General features: G+C 43.7%; 1 protein-coding gene across 4 annotated transcripts in view; it reads right to left on the reverse strand.

The window, feature by feature from the left end:
- The window catches only part of LOC125723965 (piezo-type mechanosensitive ion channel component 2), a 111406-nt gene that overhangs the window by 59716 nt on the left and 31903 nt on the right, over positions 1 to 19787 (reverse strand). For all 4 annotated transcript variants that reach the window (XM_049000756.1, XM_049000758.1, XM_049000757.1 and 1 more), the window contains exons 3-4: positions 16420 to 16545; positions 6627 to 6669 (exon numbers count right to left, since the gene is read on the reverse strand). In XM_049000756.1, the coding sequence (XP_048856713.1) occupies positions 6627 to 6669; positions 16420 to 16545 (169 nt within the window). The remainder of the gene's footprint in view (positions 1 to 6626; positions 6670 to 16419; positions 16546 to 19787) is intronic.

A 19787-nucleotide genomic window follows, 5' to 3' on the forward strand; every position in this document is an offset into this window, starting at 1 on the left:
CACACTCATATATGGCACACCTACAGAGCAGACGACCACACCCCAAGACTCACACTCATGTATGACACACCTACAGAGGAGATGACCACACCCCAAGACTCACACTCATGCGTGACACACCTGCACAGCAGATGCCCACACCCCAAGACACACACTCATGTGTGACACACCTACAGAGCAGACGACCACACCCCAAGACTCACACTCATGCGTGACACACCTACAGAGCAGACGACCACACCCCAAGACTCACACTCATGCGTGACACACCTACAGAGCAGACGACCACACCCCAAGACTCACACTCATGAGTGACACACCTACTGAGCAGACGACCACACCCCAAGACTCACACTCATGTATGACACCTGCAGAGCAGATGCCCACACCCCAAGACACACACTCATATATGACACCTGAAGAGCAGATGCCCACACCCCAAGACTCACACTCATGTATGACACACCTACTGAGCAGACGACCACACCCCAAGACACACACTCATATATGACACCTGAAGAGCAGATGCCCACACCCCAAGACTCACACTCATGTATGACACACCTACTGAGCAGACGACCACACCCCAAGACACACACTCATATATGACACCTGAAGAGCAGATGCCCACACCCCAAGACTCACACTCATGTATGACATACCTACATTCCATCCATAGAATCTGTGAAAAGGGGGGCACTCTATAAAACGTTGGGATTTCAGTCTCCAGGACACCCACGTACAGCTTACATTTTGAAACTTTTTACTTTTTACATTTTTACTGATTTCACAAAAGGAATATAATAAAAAATAATTGATTCATTAAAAGTCTTTTAGAAGACCAGAGAATTTTGCTGGCTTCAATGTAATCTAAAATTTGAGTAGGAAAAAATACATAAACCTCACATTAGTGGTAACACATCCTACTATAATGATGAACAGCCTGACATACGGTGCACTAACAATTTCAGCAAGACCCCTGACTCACGAGGACTGCTGATCATTGGGCCAGTCAGCGTTAGCATGAACCAGACAGACTGCAAGAAGACAGCGGACAGGTCAGCAAGTCAAAGTGCTGATCTCAGCATTGGGCCAGCCAGCGTTAGCATGAACCAGGCAGACTGCAGGAAGACAGCGGACAGGCATGGGGTAAGTTACTCTTCTGTAAAAGACACCCCTTTTCATACACAACCATATGGAGACAGTGCACGAAAGGAACATTCCTGAACAGGTGAAAAAAAGCAAAGCATATCTCACTCTTGAAATATGTTGTGCAGGTTCTGTGTTGCAAGAGATATGCTAAGCTATGCTATGCTATGCCATGCTATGTTATGTTATGCTAAGCTATGCTAAGCTATGCTAAGCTACGCTATGCCATACCACGCTGGTCAGGTTCAGATGGAACATTTATAGCAAAATAAATACCACAGACTTTAAAACATCATTTAAATGTTCACTTATAAACAGCTGCACTCAGTGGCTATTCTGTTTATGCCGCTTTCTTTCCTCAATACGTGAAATGGACATTGTACATCCGGGGGAATATTTATTTTTGGTAGTTAACATACTTCATCAAATAGCACGGATTTCCAAAATGAGAAGCTGAGGCCACCACAGAAACACCTGCTAAAGTCAAAGCCATCAAACCTTGGCTCCTCTTTCTGAAATGTAACACATTTGAGGCCATGAATGATTTTGGCAGCTTTTAGCTTGGTATTTTGGGGGGGGGGGTAAACCTGTGATCAGAAGCAGATGTCAGAATGTCTTTAAGCTGAAAAGCTTTTGACGACAGTAGCCAGAAAGTACATTTACAGCTCACAGTACGGGTATATCTGGTGGCTCAAATATTAAACTTTACTGTAAAGAAACTATTCAGCCATAAATAAATCCTGAGCGTGCGCCAAAGTGAGGCACATCGAAACAAAAGTCTACATCAATTTCACAAACACTGACACAAAACTGACTGGATATTTTGTATACTGATCTGACTCATGAGAAAAGAAACCAATTAAACTATTTCTTTTGTGAATCTGGCCAGTTAGACCACCCCTGAAATATTTTTCTTGTGATCTCAACATAGCCAAAGCTGTTTTCTCGATATCACAAGATGTTTTCTTTAGATGACAAAATTAAAAAAATTATCTGGGGAAAACAAACCTTGCGATGAGACACAAACGCCGTCAAACTGTTCATCAAGAGGGGCTCCCCTAAAACGCCGTGGGTAATGCTACTGAATCCCCGCAGTCCTTCTATTGCCTTCCCATCCAAAACCTATAACTGCCCCCATGTGCTACGCATAAGAGGGAATTCTCCCCCATTATGCTGTCCCGAATGCATGTCTTCTATGGATCCCCACAGAACTGAATCACGGGTTTTTCCTGCTACCCAAACATTGGGCTTTCCCGTGAAACCTTACATAAGACAGAGGAGATTCTGCAGGGATGCTTTGAGGCAACGGACTGGGATGTTCTTTGCAGTTCCCATAGGGACAATATAGATAATCTGACAGACTGCATCACAGAATACATTAACTTCTGTGTGGACACTGTTGTTCCCAAAAAAACTGTTCGTTGCTTCCCCAACAATAAACCCTGGGTAACTAAAGACATCAAAGCCACACTCAACAAGAAGAAGAGAGCTTTCAGTAACGGAGACAAAGAACAGTTGAGACTGGTACAGAGGGAACTTAAATTTAAGATTACTGAGGGGAAAGACTGCTACAGGAGGAAGCTGGAAAGCAAACTCCAGGAAAACAACTCCAGGGAGGTGTGGAATGGAATGAGGCCCCACTGGTAGCCTGGATTACGGACTATCTAACAAAATCGACCACAGCATGTCCGGCTGAAGAGCTGCTGCTCTGATAGCATCCTGAGCAGCACGGGGGCGCCACAGGGGACTGTCCTATCTCCCTTCCTCTTTACCCTCTACACGTCCGACTTCAGGTACAGGTCTCAGTTGTGTCACCTGCAGAAATTCTCTGATGACTCTGCCATTGTGGCCTGTGTTAGGGACGGACAGGAGGATGAATACAGGAGTGTGGTGGACAGCTTTGTTGAGTGGTGTGAGCTGAACCATTTACAGCTAAACATCACAAAGACAAAGGAACTGGTTGTGGACTTTAGGAAGCAGGCTCCTCTTTCCATCCCTGTCACCATCAGAGGAACAGATGTTGAGGTGGTTGAGGATTACAGATACCTGGGGGTACACATTGACAGTAAGCTGGACTGGTCCAAGAACACAGATACTGTTTTCAAGAAAGGGCAGAGCCGGCTTTACCTACTAAGGAGGCTCAGGTCTTTCAATGTTTGTAGGAAAATGCTGACTATGTTCTATCACTCTGTGTTGGAGAGCGCAGTGTTTTTTGCAGCTGTGTGCTGGGGCAATGGGGTGAAGGCAGCTGATGCCAACAGGCTGAACAAGCTGATTAAAAAGGCTGGTTCTGTCCTGGGGGACAGACTGGAGAACCTGGCGGAGGTGTCTGAGAGGAGAATGCTGAAAAAGCTTCTCAGTATCATGGACAACCCCTCCCACCCCATGCACGCAGCCATGATGGGTCATCAGAGCTCCCACAGCAAAAGACTAACTGCCTCCAAATGCAGAACCGAACGCCACAGGAAATCCTTTCTACCTGTGGCAATAAGACTGTATAACTCTTCCTCATTTTGTAGATCTTTTTCAGAATTTGTCATTAATCCTTATTTGGATTGTGCAATATTACACATCTGTTTGGTATTGAATGTTTGTTTTATCCCATCATCACATGCTGCTATCTCAATTATTCAAGGCACAACACTAAGACACTTTTCATTACCACGTGCACTAATAATCTGTTATTTTATTATATTTGTTATAGCTTATAGTTTTTTTTTCTTTGTACAGAGTATGAGTATTTATGAGTATTTATATAGTTATAATACAAAGTATTACTCATAGTTATTTGCACTATTATTTCTATGACTATTACTTCTGTTCCCTTTAAACTCTTTACCTTACCTTTATTCCTATTGTTGCACTGAGCATGTAAAGGACAAAAGAATTTCCCTCGGGATAAATAAAGTTTTTTCTTATCTTATCTTATCTTTCTTTTTTCTTATCTTATCTTATAATCCAAAACGGCTTAAAGCAAATTAGCAATTACCACTCATTTATATGGGACATTTTTTGAGCATGTCCAGACAGAAAAAATTACCTACCAAATCAAAGCAAATAACACATAAACCCTAAAACAACAGTAAAATACGGTAAAGGCAATGCTGATATAATAAATACACAACCTATATAAATGTAATTTCACTTACCAAAACTGACACAGTCATGTGTCACCTAACGACAGAGATATGTAGTGACTGATGTGTTGTTAGGCAATGGGTTGTATTAAGCCACATGCATATTATATCGTTCCCCAGGAAAACTGAAACTGAATTGAGTTCAATCGAATTTGATCACACGCACTCTTGCAAACAGGAGTGCTGCAGACTGGAGCACAAATGGAAATCCACGGGCTTAGAAGTGTTCAGGTTGGCTGGTCTGACAGCCTGCAACAATACAAACTAGCCCTTCATCGGGCACATTCAGCCTATTACTCTAACCTTACTGACTGCAATAGAAATAACCCTCGCTACCTTTTTAAAACCATAGCTCATCTAACAGATAAGATTGAACCTCTGCTACTGAGTAATTTTAGTAGGCAGCATTTTATGAACTTCTTTAATGATAAAATTACAAACATTAGTCTTCAAACATGTCCCAATGGCTCACAATTAACTTCAATGCAAACGGAGCATGAACACACCCTTAATGTTTTTGAATTAATTAATGAACTATTATAATTAAGATCAAACCAACCACTTGTCCACTGCACCAAATCCCCACTAAGCTTCTCAAAGCATCACTGGGAGTTCTGGCAAGACCTATAACTGTCATACTGAATGTGTCCCTGTTATCAGGCGATGTCCCTGACCAACTTATAGTAGCAGTAACCAGGCCACTACTAAAGAAGCCAAGTTTGGATCCACATGAGCTGAGCAATTACAGACCTATCTCTAATGGATCATTTGTGTCAAAAGTTCTGGGGAAGATAGTTGCTGCTCAATTTCATACTTTAAGAGACACAATATCCTGGATTGTGACAAAGAACAGACTTATTGGTGGATGTCGGCCACCCTACACAGGTCGGCGTGGAGAACAGACTTATTGGTGGATGTCGGCCACCCTACACAGGCCAGCGTGGAGAACAGACTTACTGATGGACGTCGGCCACCCTACACAGGCCGGCGTGGAGAACAGACTTACTGATGGACGTCGGCCACCCTACACAGGCCGGCGTGGAGAACAGACTTATTGATGGACATCGGCCACCCTACACAGGCCGGCGTGGAGAACAGACTTATTGGTGGACATCGGCCACCCTACACAGGCCGGCGTGGAGAACAGACTTATTGATGGACGTTGGCCACCCTACACAGGCCGGCGTGGAGAACAGACTTATTGGTGGACATCGGCCACCCTACACAGGCCGGCGTGGAGAACAGACTTATTGGTGGATGTCGGCCACCCTACACAGGCCGGCGTGGAGAACAGACTTATTGGTGGACATCGGCCACCCTACACAGGCCGGCGTGGAGAACAGACTTATTGGTGGATGTCGGCCACCCTACACAGGCCGGCGTGGAGAACAGACTTATTGATGGACGTTGGCCACCCTACACAGGCCGGCGTGGAGAACAGACTTATTGGTGGACGTTGGCCACCCTACACAGGCCGGCGTGGAGAACAGACTTATTAATGGAAGTTGTCTTGATCCTTAATCTCAGCTTTTAGCAAGCAAGTCCACTCTTTCAGTAATGTTAATATGCCAAGGGGGCGTGGGCAGCCAGGTGACCTTGGACCCCCCTGAGGTTTTTTTTGGTCCCCCCCCTCCGTTGTCATCTGACTTTCTTTATTTAATTTCTTTCCCTCCTTTTCCCCGTTCTGTATTACTCTCTCTAATGATGTTTAATGTATCACAATACATCTATGTAAAGCGCCTTGGGACGATTCTGTTGTGAAAGGCGCTATATAAAAATGAACTGAATTGAATTAAAATGGCTGCTGCCTCGTTTTCATTTATGCTTACTTTGACAATGACATCAGCTTACACCAGCGTCCCCACAAGCCAGTGACTAATGTGTTGTGTGTTTCGTACAGGTGAAAATCAGCTTCCTTACGGTTAGCAAACACTGGGACTAATTAATGAAGGTGATTGGTGAAGGTGAAGTGACGCAGATCCCTGTATTACACAGGATCCCTGTATTACATTAAAAAGTAATAGGGGTAATAAAACTGTATTTCACAGTATTATTTTTAAACTTTGCACTTACTCTATGGGAGGGGGATCGGTATGTGTCATGGCTGCAATCACTTACACCACTAGCTATGGGAATAGAAACTAAATTGAAAGTGAAGTAGCATTCTCGGACAAAATACCGGGAACTTCAGAAATAATAACCAAATTAACATGAAGGAACAACAGAATTCTTCGATTCGCTGGGTATACCCATAATATGTTATCTAAATGGAACTGAAGGGCTACACAATCCGAAACAGTCAGTTATGCTGGGAATGTGTGTGCATAATCGTGCCCTTACCTCTCAAAGCCCAGCTGCCGTAAGGATTTCTCCCACGCAGTACCTGCAGGCAAGGCGAGAAGACGCAGACACATTAACAGTTCATCTCCAGACCAGTGCAAATGAAAGACAGTAACCGAAATGAAAGATCTTATGCAAACAAGGTCACACCTACATCTAAATGATTACTGCACTTGATAAGTTTTCTTTTAATTGTTTTTAATGTATATTGCACATTAAACTACATTTCATAAAAAAGATCATTTTATCATGCATGTACATTAGGAACACAAGTTTTCAGATATCAACTGAACTGAAGGGTTTGACCATGCCGAGGGAAAAGAAAAAAAAAAAAAGATTCTTTTAAGCTGTGCCGATCACTGCATTCAGAATACCATGTCTGTGTAAGGCGTCTTTAACCAGCACACAGATCAATGCGGCAGTTAATTAGCTCAGCCATGACATGCGGCACTGCCACCCCAAGGTTCGAAAGCGGTGCCATGGATATAGGTGTAACAATAAAAGCTTTCCTGTAATTTCCGGCACTGCCATTATGCTTATTTTATTATTAAATAGACCTATATCCAATTTTTGTATTTAATTGTAGGTTTGATATCACGGGATGATTTCTATAAATGGTCTTTCATTTAAACATACATATCATCCATCCTAGAGGGGGATACTTCGGCAAGCTGTCAATCTGGAGCATTTCTCAAAATGGAATAATTAAAGTTACAAAGATAAGAAAAAAGACTATATATATTTATACTCATAAATCATTTGGTAATGGCCAGTTAAGAGTTTCCTTACTTACGAGTCATGTTACCAGAAACGCTCTTTAAAACATCCATCAAGGGAGATCGAAGGGAGGATCTGCTAATGATTTTATGCTCAGTTGTTTATTATTAATGGAACGTCAGGCTGCAGCAATGGACACTGCGCTACACTGTAGCTGGGCTTGAACATTCCACAACCACCTCTCACATTTTACACCGACGGTCAGATAAATGAGCTACATTAATATGGGTGCCAGTGTAACAACTTCGTCACCATCGCTGGCACGGTTCACCATAATATAATATATAATCAGCGAAACACAATGACAACTGCGCCCCCTTCCAGTCACTGCATTACATGACATTCATCGTCAAGCTTCTGCCACAATATTACACAACCACTACAAGGAATGAATGACTTTACCACCTACCACTGGCATCCGATTCCAAAAGAACCAGGACGGATGAACTTGACAAGCAAGAGAGAAAGATATGATATGTGCTTTATGCAGATTAAACTAGAGGGAGACAGCCTAAAAATGCCCAGTACTCAGTTTATCTGTGCATACGTCCCAACTGGAAAGGGCCACAGGCCAAACAGGACCCCAGTCATTCTGGTACATTCTACCAGCAGAAGTTCCCCTCACCAGTGACATGGAATTCAGGTATCAAGGTCTCTCACTTGTTTTGTCCTATTGTATTGCACACTGTAGACCCCAAATAGGTTCCAAGGTGTAATGTTATTTTTAAAAAACATGGTTCCTCCCTTCTTACTACTTGGATCCATTGGGAATAACTTGGCATTTGACAGAAATTCCTGCATTTGACCAGGATCCATTTACAGAAAGTACCCCAGGCTCAATAAACAAACTGCAGTTGTGCAGGTGTATAAATACAACTAACAGAAACCACAAAATGTCTTGGATTCAGTTTTTGGGACACAATACCTCTATTCTGTTACACAAAAACATTTAAACTGCCAAAGAGCCAAGCACAGAAAGCTGGAGCCTCTGCGCTAAAATACAGGCAGACCTTCTGACCAAGGATCTGATAAATCTGACCACAGGTTTTCAAATTTTTCCATTTACAAAAAACAGAACACACAGCTCATACAGTAATGCTGGCAGGGACTGAATAAACTGTCAGTACCTGTACTCTGCTGCGGCAGTGGCCATCTCAAACAGCACTGCAAACTGTCAGTACCTGTACTCTGCTGTGGCAGTGGCCATCTCAAACAGCACAGCAAACTGTCAGTACCTGTACTCTGCTGCGGCAGTGGCCATCTCAAACAGCACTGCAAACTGTCAGTACCTGTACTCTGCTGTGGCAGTGGCCATCTCAAACAGCACAGCAAACTGTCAGTACCTGTACTCTGCTGCGGCAGTGGCCATCTCAAACAGCACAGCAAACTGTCAGTACCTGTACTCTGCTGCGGCAGTGGCCATCTCAAACATCACTGCAAAATATGCACCTATTTTTTCTTTGGCCAATACGGCTTTCAAGGTACATTCAAAGTTAAGTGAACATTATATCCGACCAGGCGTACACTTTCCACAATCACTTACACAATTCAGGATGATGAATGTGACCTTTTCATAGGTATATTAATAAATTAATATATTTTAAAAAATGAAACAATGAAAAAGTATGATGTAAAATGACAGCATTGCTGCCACTGCGCATGGCAAACCTTTCCTGACTGTGAAAATGTACCCCTCCTTCTGGAGGTCTGGTGACTCCCATTTACACTCCCAGCAGCCCTCCCAGTAAGCCGTCGCCTCCTCTGCTCCTGCAGTGAGCTGAGCTGGCCAGCAGGTGTATATTTCTGTCCTGCTGGTTCTCAGGTTACAGGTTTTCTAAATTCTGCCCCGTCTCTGACACGGTTTGACACCCTTTGGATGCGTCAGTGAAAATCGCAGCCCTGTCCACCTGGCAGAACCAAAGCACATCATTCAGGACAGGAAGACTGCAGACTGCCACGCCCGGGAAGCTGGTGGGGCTTGGGGTCTTTACTGTGAATCCAGGCAGGGCAGGGGAGGGGGGGGGTCCATTCTCACCGTTCTTACGAGTGCAGGGAAGCCTAATGGTCCATTTGGCTCAGGCAAATATAGAAACGGAGGAAATGGTGTTAAATGTTGAGCCATCAGATAAAGTTCTCCGAGTGACGGAAGGTTGCTGCTCTATGTTTGGCTTCCCAAGGCAGGATGTCAGATGGAAAATGGAAGGAGACGTGAACTCAGCAGTAAAGCGCTTGCAAAAAGAGACGTGCTGTAAACGCCTGACAAGCCACTGGATAAGGCCATGAAAAGCCCCTCCGTGTTACTTAGAAGTGGCAAAAAGCAATAGAAACTTAATAACAATCCATCACAGCATTCTGCACAACTAGAGTGTTTCTTTCATTGGCTTTTTAGTAATAGGGACATTTATCAAGAGCAAATGTGTATCTGGCTGCAGTTTGAGCACATCCAATACTGCTAAAGATGAAGTAAAAGCTTGAGCAATAACTTTAATTCCAACAAAAACAGAATAAGACAAACCAGACCTGGAAAGCCTATGGCAACAAAATATACAAAAACTATGGTAAAAAAGGACGCTTTCCGGTTATGCAAAGAATAATGCAGCACACTGTACATGCAGAAGCAAGACTTTGGTGTTCGCCTCTGATGTCAGGCATCCTGCCTACCTCAGACAGTGTGTCATTATGAGTTGATGATCCAGGTTCTGTTAATGGGCTGCTTCTTAGGGGCAATTTGGAGATAAGGTATCAGCCATGGATCAAAGAGATGTGAGCTCACTGCAGCACTGCAGTTCAGCTCTTGGATCACTGGGTGCAGTAAATGAGTTTTCCCAATCCTCCTATAATGGGAAGCAGCCTCACAGAGTCAGGACTGAGAAATTTTCATGCAGCCACTGCAGCGGCTATGGCTCATGCAGAAGGACACAGACTAAGGGCGATGGCCGGAGCTCAGAGGCCGCTCGCCCCTCCCAAAAGCCCCCGGTCACAGGTAATATGTTTAGCCTGAAGTCTGTGGTGTCCTGCCCCATTCGCTCATCCCAAATGCAACAACTTGCATTTAGGTGTTCAAGATACAAATTAAATTCTGAGCAGTGAATAGAAGGAATGCAGTGGAAAGAGTGCATTTTAAAGCCTGTTTAAAAATCAGTGTACAGATCAGAGGACAGAAAAGCTGCTGGGGGTTTGAATCCTGCTTCCACTGTGAACCTGTATGTGTGTGTGTGGAGGTATGTGTAGATTGGGTCTATATTACATTGTGGGGACCAAATGTCCCCCACAATGCAGCAATAACCTGTCATTTTGACTTTTGGGGGGAACCATTTTTCATCTCCCCACAGAGATCTGCGAATTCAATCAAAAAATTAAAAATGCCAAGTCTCGTATTTCGTTTGGTTACTCGAGGTTAAGGTTGGTAGGGGTTAAGGTCGTCATGTTGGGATTAGAGTTGTCCCAATAGAAATGAATGGAGAGTCCCCACGAAGATATAATCACAAACCTGTGTGTGTGTCTATAATATATATTAGATTGCCTCCTCTGAGCCAATAAAGCCAATTTGGTTTGCAGGCAGCCGTCAACACAACAACATATGTGACATCATACTGAAATACAACTAAGTATGAAACACTAAAATAAGGATTAGTCCTGTCAAATTGTATGTAGCCAAAACCCAAAACCTACAGCTTGTTTAAAATCCCAAAAGCTGACGGAACAAATCATCTCAGGTACCTGATTGATTGAGCCCTCCCAGAAACAGCATAACACCCCCCCCCTTAAAATTAGAGCCTTGGACAAAGTGCCATTAACATGAGTTCTCTGTGACCACATTGTAAGAAAAAAAAGTGAAAGTCAGTTCGTCTAACTCAGGGCAAGAATCTTTAAAAAACATCCCAATTGGCACTTTAAACATAACCAATCAATTCATGAATGGCACTCTCCTGTGTGTTAAACTGCATCTGGCCCTGAAAGCGGTCCTCCAACTTACAGGGAAACATTTTGGGGGCTGGTGGCGGGATTGGCACTCCAGCCACCATAAAACAACTAATAGCAGCTCGATCTAAACAGGCACGACACCGTTCTGCTCTCCGGAGAAGTAACTCTGCTGCAGCCACCCACAGGAAGGCTGCACGCACCACGAAGGGGATGGGGGAAAGCCATCGGGAGCCTCATCCCCGGAAGAGTCAAAACCATCAGAGAGCTAATAGGGTCAGGTCTGTTGGGGATCGGGGCTGGTGTGGTGCTGAGGAATTGCCTGCAGCATTGGGTCCCAGTTTGAGGTGGCCTATCTGGGTACGCGGGTGGAACGTCTAGTCTCTCTGGCAAGTTGACCATTTTTCTCTGCTGTTGAGGGAGCTTTGTAAACTTTGCATTTCGGTGGCGGCACTCTGAGGTATGCAGACCAGGGAGTGGTGAGATCTCTGTAGGTGGGTGTACCTACTGTTGGTCTGGTCGGTCTGATGGCTGCCATACTCAGGGAGTAGCTGTTGCTGTATCAGATCGGCTCCTTCCGATGGTGTCTGATGTCACTCCTTTCAACAGGTGCATCATGAGACTCAGGCTTCGGCACTCTTTGCAAGTCTTGTCTGTTGTCTCACTGTATGCTCCGACCGCGGTGCATGATGTCTCGTTGAGAGAGATATTTTACTTGCAACTTCGCTCGGTGGTTGATGGGTCCCCACGAGGTGACACTCCTCTGGTCATGAGTGACTTCAATGCCTGGGGTGTGTTCTTGCTTCTACTCTGTTCAATGCTTGTATGGACTAGGTGTTGGGCAGCGTTGTGGGGTCCAGCAGCTATAGGGTATCCATTGGTGAAGAAAGATTTACTGATCTTGACTTTGCTGACAATGCTGTGATCTTAGTGGAGTCAAGGGGCTCTCGAGAGACTGAGCGAGGAGTCTGAGTGTCTGGGATCGTGGGTGTCCTGGACAAATACCAAGATCCAGGCCTTTAATGACTTCTTAGGCACAGCCATCAGTAGTGAGTCTGTTTACGGGGAGAATGTCGACTTTGTCGAGACATTTACTTACCTCAACAGCGACATTCATGTCTCTGGTGACTCTTCTTGTGAAGTCAGCAAACGGATTGGAAGAGCATGGGGGGTCATGAGGTCACTGGAAAGGGGTGTGTGGCACTCACGATGTCTTTGCAAGATGATAAAGGTCCAGTGAGCCAAGACGAAGACTGGACTCCTTCCATACAAGGTCTCTTCGGAAAGTCCTTGGGTACTTTGACTTTATGTTGAACGAGCGGTTGTTAGAGGAGTCCCGAATGAGGCATATTACCGGCATTGTGAGGGAGCGTCAATTATGGCACTATGGCCATATGGTACGTTTCCCTGAGGGTGATCCGGCTCACAGGATCCTCATTGCTGAGGACCCAAGCGGCTGGACCAGGCAGAGGGGATACCCACATAACACCTGGCTGTGGCAGATGGATGGCCATTTCCAGAGGGTGGGACTGGATCGTGTGTCTGCCTGGGGAGTTGCAGGCCGGGTTCCAGAGGAGTTTCGCCATGTGGTGGGTTCGGCAACACGCAGCATCAGTGTATACTCCCCAATTTGACCTGACCTTCCATCTATACAGCAAATCACCTTGCACCAAACTTTCCCTCTCTTAGGCCCAATTAATAAATAGATGCTAGTAAAACACAGTTATAGCCAGAAGATCCCAGCAGCACCATTGCATGAGGTTTAAGGGCCACCTTTATAGTACCGTAGAATAGATCCAGCACTTTACCATATCTTATCGGACAGCTTACCTACTGATAAAAATGACCAAGGGGCTTCTTAATACTACCAGTGTTAAAATAACCAACAATAAAATGCAGGACATCAGGGGAAATGTACTGCACATGGTGCTGTAACAATGGTGCAGGTCACATCCATCATATTAGCTGCAGGATTTATATACACCTGTGAGGTGGTGGCAGATTCACCAACTTTGGACAAATGAAATCAAATTGTAAATATTCATAATTATCCATGCAGCAGATTACTTAAAATACATACTTTAAGATCTTTTTCCATAAGGAATTCATACACTGCTACATCAACTTTACAACTGCATGCATGTTTGTCATATTTTACTAATGTGTGGGACAAGTTTTCTTCATTGGCGGACCAGCTAACTGGATCAACACTTAAACCACAACACCAGAAGCACCAGAAGAAACCTCCCTTAAGTAACGTGAACACAGGGCAAAAACTGCCATCAATATTTTGAGAAAAAAAACAGCTATAACCATCATTTTATTCATTATACTTAATTTCCATGTCTAACACACACATAAAAATAGCACAGCTTTCCTCACTACACATGTACACAACTTTATGTAATTGCAATTATGAAATCCTGTACACTGCTCTTACAATACCTGTCGGAGGCCAATTTTATTGTTTAATAAAGCCAATCACTGCTGGGGCCGTGGCTACGGATCGTCTGCTTACCACCCATCAACAACTTTCACAGTCGCCTAGGACTGGGTGGTATGTCGAATTTTCACGGTATAGCAGTAATGTTTCAAACCAAGATATAGGATGGCACAATAGCGTTTATGTTCATACACCTTATATTGTTAGTAAAAACCAATAGTATTCCTTCCTAGTTGAGAAAGAACACACGAGTTTCAGTCATAATGTTACAGATTCCTTGAATATACAGCAGAAATCAAACCAATTGCAGGGGAATTGATGGATGTGAAGAATTATTTCATTTTAAAACATTGCTCACAGGTTTAAAATATCGTAATTGGCAATACTTAATTTATTTTGTTAAAGGGGTCGGTTTGCATTTACGGTTGTAAAAAATGGGCTTTTATTTTCCAAAATACTTTTAATGGATCTTCAAAATTTTAAAGAGGATTTTTTATATAAAACACTGTGAACTACTTCATTTGAATGACTATGAAGTTTTCACTTTACCTATAAACTCTATAAATCTATAAGAAAAGGCTACTGAGAGCTAAATAAAAGCCTAAGTAGTCAGAAATGTCTCCTGCTTTCTCTCACATAGACGGCATTCTATACACATACAGAGGGTATCTCAGACACACATACAGAGGGTATCCTGGACACACATACAGAGGGTATTTTGTACAGATACAGAAGGTATTTCCATACACACACACAGAGGGTATCCCGGACACACATACAGAGGGTATTTTGTACAGATACAGAAGGTATTTCTATACACACATACAGAGGGTATCCCGGACACACATACAGAGGGTATTTTGTACAGATACAGAAGGTATTTCTATACACACATACAGAGGGTATCCCAGACACACATACAGAGGGTATTTTGTACAGATACAGAAGGTATTTCTATACACACATACAGAGGGTATCCCGGACACACATACAGAGGGTATTTTGTACAGATACAGAAGGTATTTCCATACACACATACAGAGGGTATCCCGGACACACATACAGAGGGTATTTTGTACAGATACAGAAGGTATTTCCATACACACATACAGAGGGTATCCCGGACACACATACAGAGGGTATTTTGTACAGATACAGAAGGTATTTCCATACACACATACAGAGGGTATCTCAGACACACATACAGAGGGTATCCTGGACACACATACAGAGGGTATTTTGTACAGATACAGAAGGTATTTCTATACACACATGGTTCTCTTTGGAACAACAGTGATATGCTTTATATTTACTCATGTTGGCACAAGGCGGTGATTACTGTATGCATATGGGTGCATTTCACATTAAAAACAAAAATTTTATGCATCGATTACTATGTTCTGAAAGTGCCCCCATCTTGTGGATGTCTCCATTTTTTAGGCAGTGGGGCAAAAGTTGCCCCCCAAAACTTTTTTTTATTGCTTACACTGATTGCACTAAATTAGTTCTCTACTAAAAGTAAGACCGTAATCTAAGGAGAGGCAATGAGCAGTTTAGGGGCAGGTCATGAAGTGCTAAATGCAGCAGATAATCATTAAGTATCTCCTTAACGGGGCCACGGCAGGGAGCACCAAGCCCCTCCCTCCGCATTCACTAACACTTCATTACTCAGCTTAAAACTTATCCGGAGAACTTTTCTATAGTTCCGCCCATTTAGGCAACGGCATATCTGACTGGGTTGAGACATTAACCACCTTCAGAGAATCGGACTACAGGGACTAAGGACTGTATTGGGATTGAAGGATACATGGTCTCAGGAAGAGGGACGCAGCTACAGATAATCTGGTTGACAGAGATGCAGTTTGAGGTAGAGAAGTGAATATTTACATTCACACTATGTAACTAAAGTGACTCTCTGTCTTATTCTGTGGTGACTTTGCTGTGATGCATTTAGAGCTGGACATATTAAGAACATAAGAAATTTACAAATAAGAAGAGGCCATTCGGCCCATCAAGCTCGTCTTGGGACAACTTAACTAATAGCTCAGAGTTGCTAAAATCTTATCTTATTCATGTGCATTCTCTGGGAATCAAACCCACAACCTTTGCATTGTTAGCACAATGCTCTGCTTGTTCAGCTACTACAAGCAAAACAGACCTAGAACAGGATATTAGCGTGCAGCTGCATGCTGTGTGCTGCCCATCAGCATTCAAAGACCTGATGTTCACATAAAGGCAGACATCTTGCAAGCCGAATTATTATTTTTTTTTAAGTATACCTCAATCAACTAAGTGTAGATCTTCTAAGAATTGAATTTATCCTTATTACGTAATGCTGCACTGCAATATTAATTAAGCACAGATGATGTGAAGGAAATTACCATTTCACATCCTTGGCAGCATGGTAATCGAACCAAGTTTATATTCAGAAATATGAGATCGATACGAGTTCAGTGGTCTTCACTTATTGCCTCAACACACTCTGCCTCTGTGCATCGCTTCTTCTGTTCCTGGATCGCAACTCAGAATATGATCATATATTAATATTTAAATATTTATAAAGAAATATGCTGTTACATCAAAGGGCAGAAATCCTGAAAGTCCTGCATCATGAAGGTACAAGTGCACAGAGTAACAGGCATCTTTACTCACAGCTGAAGTTGGAATCAATGCTTCCTTTAGTCAAGAGGCTGTTGATGGTGATTTGATAGATGATGTGCAGCAGCAGGAAGGTCATGCTCATGAAGCACAGGGACTTCAGCAAGCGCCCAGTGTGGCCTGGAGCACAAAAAACAAAACACAACAAAAGAGTCAAAGCTTACGATAGCAGCCAATCAAAAACACCCCAGTGAGGTCAGAAGCATCCCTGCATCTTACACATCATTTTTACCTCGCTCACCCACGCTGAAGCTGTCCTATAACTGCAAATTTACAGTGTGCTTAAATTCGCATTCGGGCCTTATAGCTTACGTTTTTGCTATTTAAGATTCATTGGCTTAGCCCAAGTCACATGACTATTGAGATAGCTGGCAGGGGTGCCCTGCGAGGAGCTTGGGCTGCAGTCTCGTTCTTCAGTTCTCTAGGCACTGGAAGAGACAGTGGGCTGCACTGCCACTAAAGCAGGGCCCAGGTCCACATGGCCAGCATCATGGAGGACGAGATTTCCCCTGCCTCGTCTTCTGTGGCCCATGAGACCTTCTGCATCCCCATGTCCACAGATGCATTTGGGGAGATTCCATGGGCAGGGTACAGGGTACAAGGCATTACCAATGGGTGGGAAAGTCAGCAGGTCAGAATCCCACAGATGGCTGGCTTCTCTTCTTAGACTGTGGTCAAAAGGCCACCAAATTCAATGGATGTAACTTGGGAGCAGTAACTGCCACCCACTGCATCAACTGGAAAAACCATCAAGAGAGCAGACTGGCTCAGATTCTTCAAATAAACAAAAAGCTTCATGGCCAATGGTCAAGAAGCTTGCGGGTGACCAACATTCTCAGCTAGGCCACTTGAAAATACACATACTTTGTCATTATCATTGCATATAAGCGGGACACAAATGAGGGGAAATGTCATCTTAAATGTCAGCTCCACTGGTACATGACAGAGCCTGTTGTTTTTTTTAATTATTAATCACTTTCCAGTAACCTGCAACGTGACATTTGTATAGCTTTTTATTTCTTTGTTGGTCAGACTGTATAAAATATTTAAGGCGTTTACTTTCAGATGTGTGCCGTGTCAACTGTTTCCCCATAAAACCAGCCTGCAGCTTTATTGTTCTCATTACCACAGAAATGAGTGGTGCCACCAGACAGATGGAAAAGGTCTGTGGAAACTGCATGGTCTGCAGGCAGCTTGAAAGTCTGCTTTCTGAAACGAATCACTCCACACACCACTATCCAGTCTTATTGTCATGATCTTCTGCATTTTCACCAAACAAACTGGTTTATCTCAGAACATTTGTTTCTTTGTGTCATGACCCAAGTCCTCTAGTTGGCATCACTATGACCTGGTCTCGCGTTAGGCTCTGAGACCCAGGTCCCGTAGTTGGCATCACTATGACCTGGTCTCGCGTTAGGCTCTGAGACCCAGGTCCTGTAGTTGGCATCACTATGACCTGGTCTCACGTTAGGCTCTGAGACCCAGGTCCCGTAGTTGGCATCACTATGACCTAGTCTCACGTTAGGCTCTGAAACCCAGGTCCTGTAGTTGGCATCACTATGACCTGGTCTCGCGTTAGGCTCTGAGACCCAGGTCCCGTAGTTGGCATCACTATGACCTGGTCTCGCGTTAGGCTCTGAGACCCAGGTCCCGTAGTTGGCATCACTATGACCTGGTCTCGCGTTAGGCTCTGAGACCCAGGTCCTGTAGTTGGCATCACCATGAGCTGGTCTCACGTTAGGCTCTGAGACCCAGGTCCTGTAGTTGGCATCACCGTGAGCTACATGAGCAGTGAAGGTGTAAACAGCAGCACTCAGCTCTGCTCCTCCTGTCGTCTGCAGTTTATCACGGAACCCGGGGAAGCCAAACCCAAATGAATAAAAGCTGAGAACCATCTGAAGTCTCCACCAATCTTTTTCAGAGGTTCAAGGGTGAGGAGCTCAGCCACAGCGACTATAGAGCCTACAACATGAATCTCGCTGCAGATCTATGTCTAGGGAGAGGTCTGCCACTCAGCAGATCGGAGCCATTACTATCCTTTTATGTATTTTTTGTTATTATTACTGAAACACTTTGACCCTGGGAAGTGAAATCATTAACATCTGAAAAAGAAAATATTACAGCTATTCACGTCAAAGAACACTTAAGAGCACTGGTGGGTCTATGGGTGAATTAGGGGAGATAGCAAGGAATTTGAGGATAGGCAGGGCTGGCTTGTGTAAACAGAACGGAGAACAGTGATAGACACTCTCAGGGCAGGACTGTAAACAGAACAGAGAACAGTGATAGACACTCTCAGGGCAGGACAGTAAACAGAACGGAGAACAGTGATGGACACTCTCAGGGCAGGACTGTAAACAGAACAGAGAACAGTGATAGACACTCTCAGGGCAGGACTGTAAACAGAACAGAGAACAGTGATAGACACTCTCAGGGCAGGACTGTAAACAGAACAGAGAACAGTGATAGACACTCTCAGGGCAGGACTGTAAACAGAACAGATAACAGTGATGGACACTCTCAGGGCAGGACTGTAAACAGAACAGATAACAGTGATAGACACTCTCAGGGCAGGACAGTAAACAGAACGGAGAACAGTGATGGACACTCTCAGGGCAGGACTGTAAACAGAACAGATAACAGTGATAGACACTCTCAGGGCAGGACAGTAAACAGAACGGAGAACAGTGATGGACACTCTCAGGGCAGGACTGTAAACAGAACGGAGAACAGTGATGGACACTCTCAGGGCAGGACTGTAAACAGAACGGAGAACAGTGATGGACACTCTCAGGGCAGGACAGTAGTCATTCTGCACCAGTACATTCACCGCACAGTCGCTAAGGAGGTGAAGGGACAGGAGAGAATTAGGGATGAAGGTTTATGTGGGAAGTGTCATTTAAACTATACCAAAATGTAGCTACAAGTTCAGCTGATTCAGAAGAAGGTTGATACAGGCAGCTAAAATAATTAGAAAATGAATAGTGGCAAGTTATGTTCTAACACTAAAGCACATTTCTTCCCAAATACAATCTCCGTTTCAGTATAGCGGGGTTTAAACGCAGTAAGACAATATCCACTATTATCCTGCTTATTAATATTCCTATTCTGTGTTAGGTTAAATATTTGCAAAGCAATGAGTATCCTGTCCTTATTGAATTGTGTCCTTTTGATTAATATTTTTATAGTGCTTTTAAAGAAACTACTCATCCTTCCAGAAAACTGCTATAATTGCGATTTTATAGCTCTGCAGTGTTTTATTGGAGGGATCGATTGCAAAGTGTCAAATCCCTTCATTCACAGCTAGTATTACGTCAGTTATTTTAATGTAGAAATAAACCACATTCTTTTTATCCAGGAGT

This window comes from Brienomyrus brachyistius, unplaced genomic scaffold (assembly GCF_023856365.1).
Source record: "Brienomyrus brachyistius isolate T26 unplaced genomic scaffold, BBRACH_0.4 scaffold53, whole genome shotgun sequence".
NCBI classification, from domain to species: domain Eukaryota; kingdom Metazoa; phylum Chordata; class Actinopteri; order Osteoglossiformes; family Mormyridae; genus Brienomyrus; species Brienomyrus brachyistius.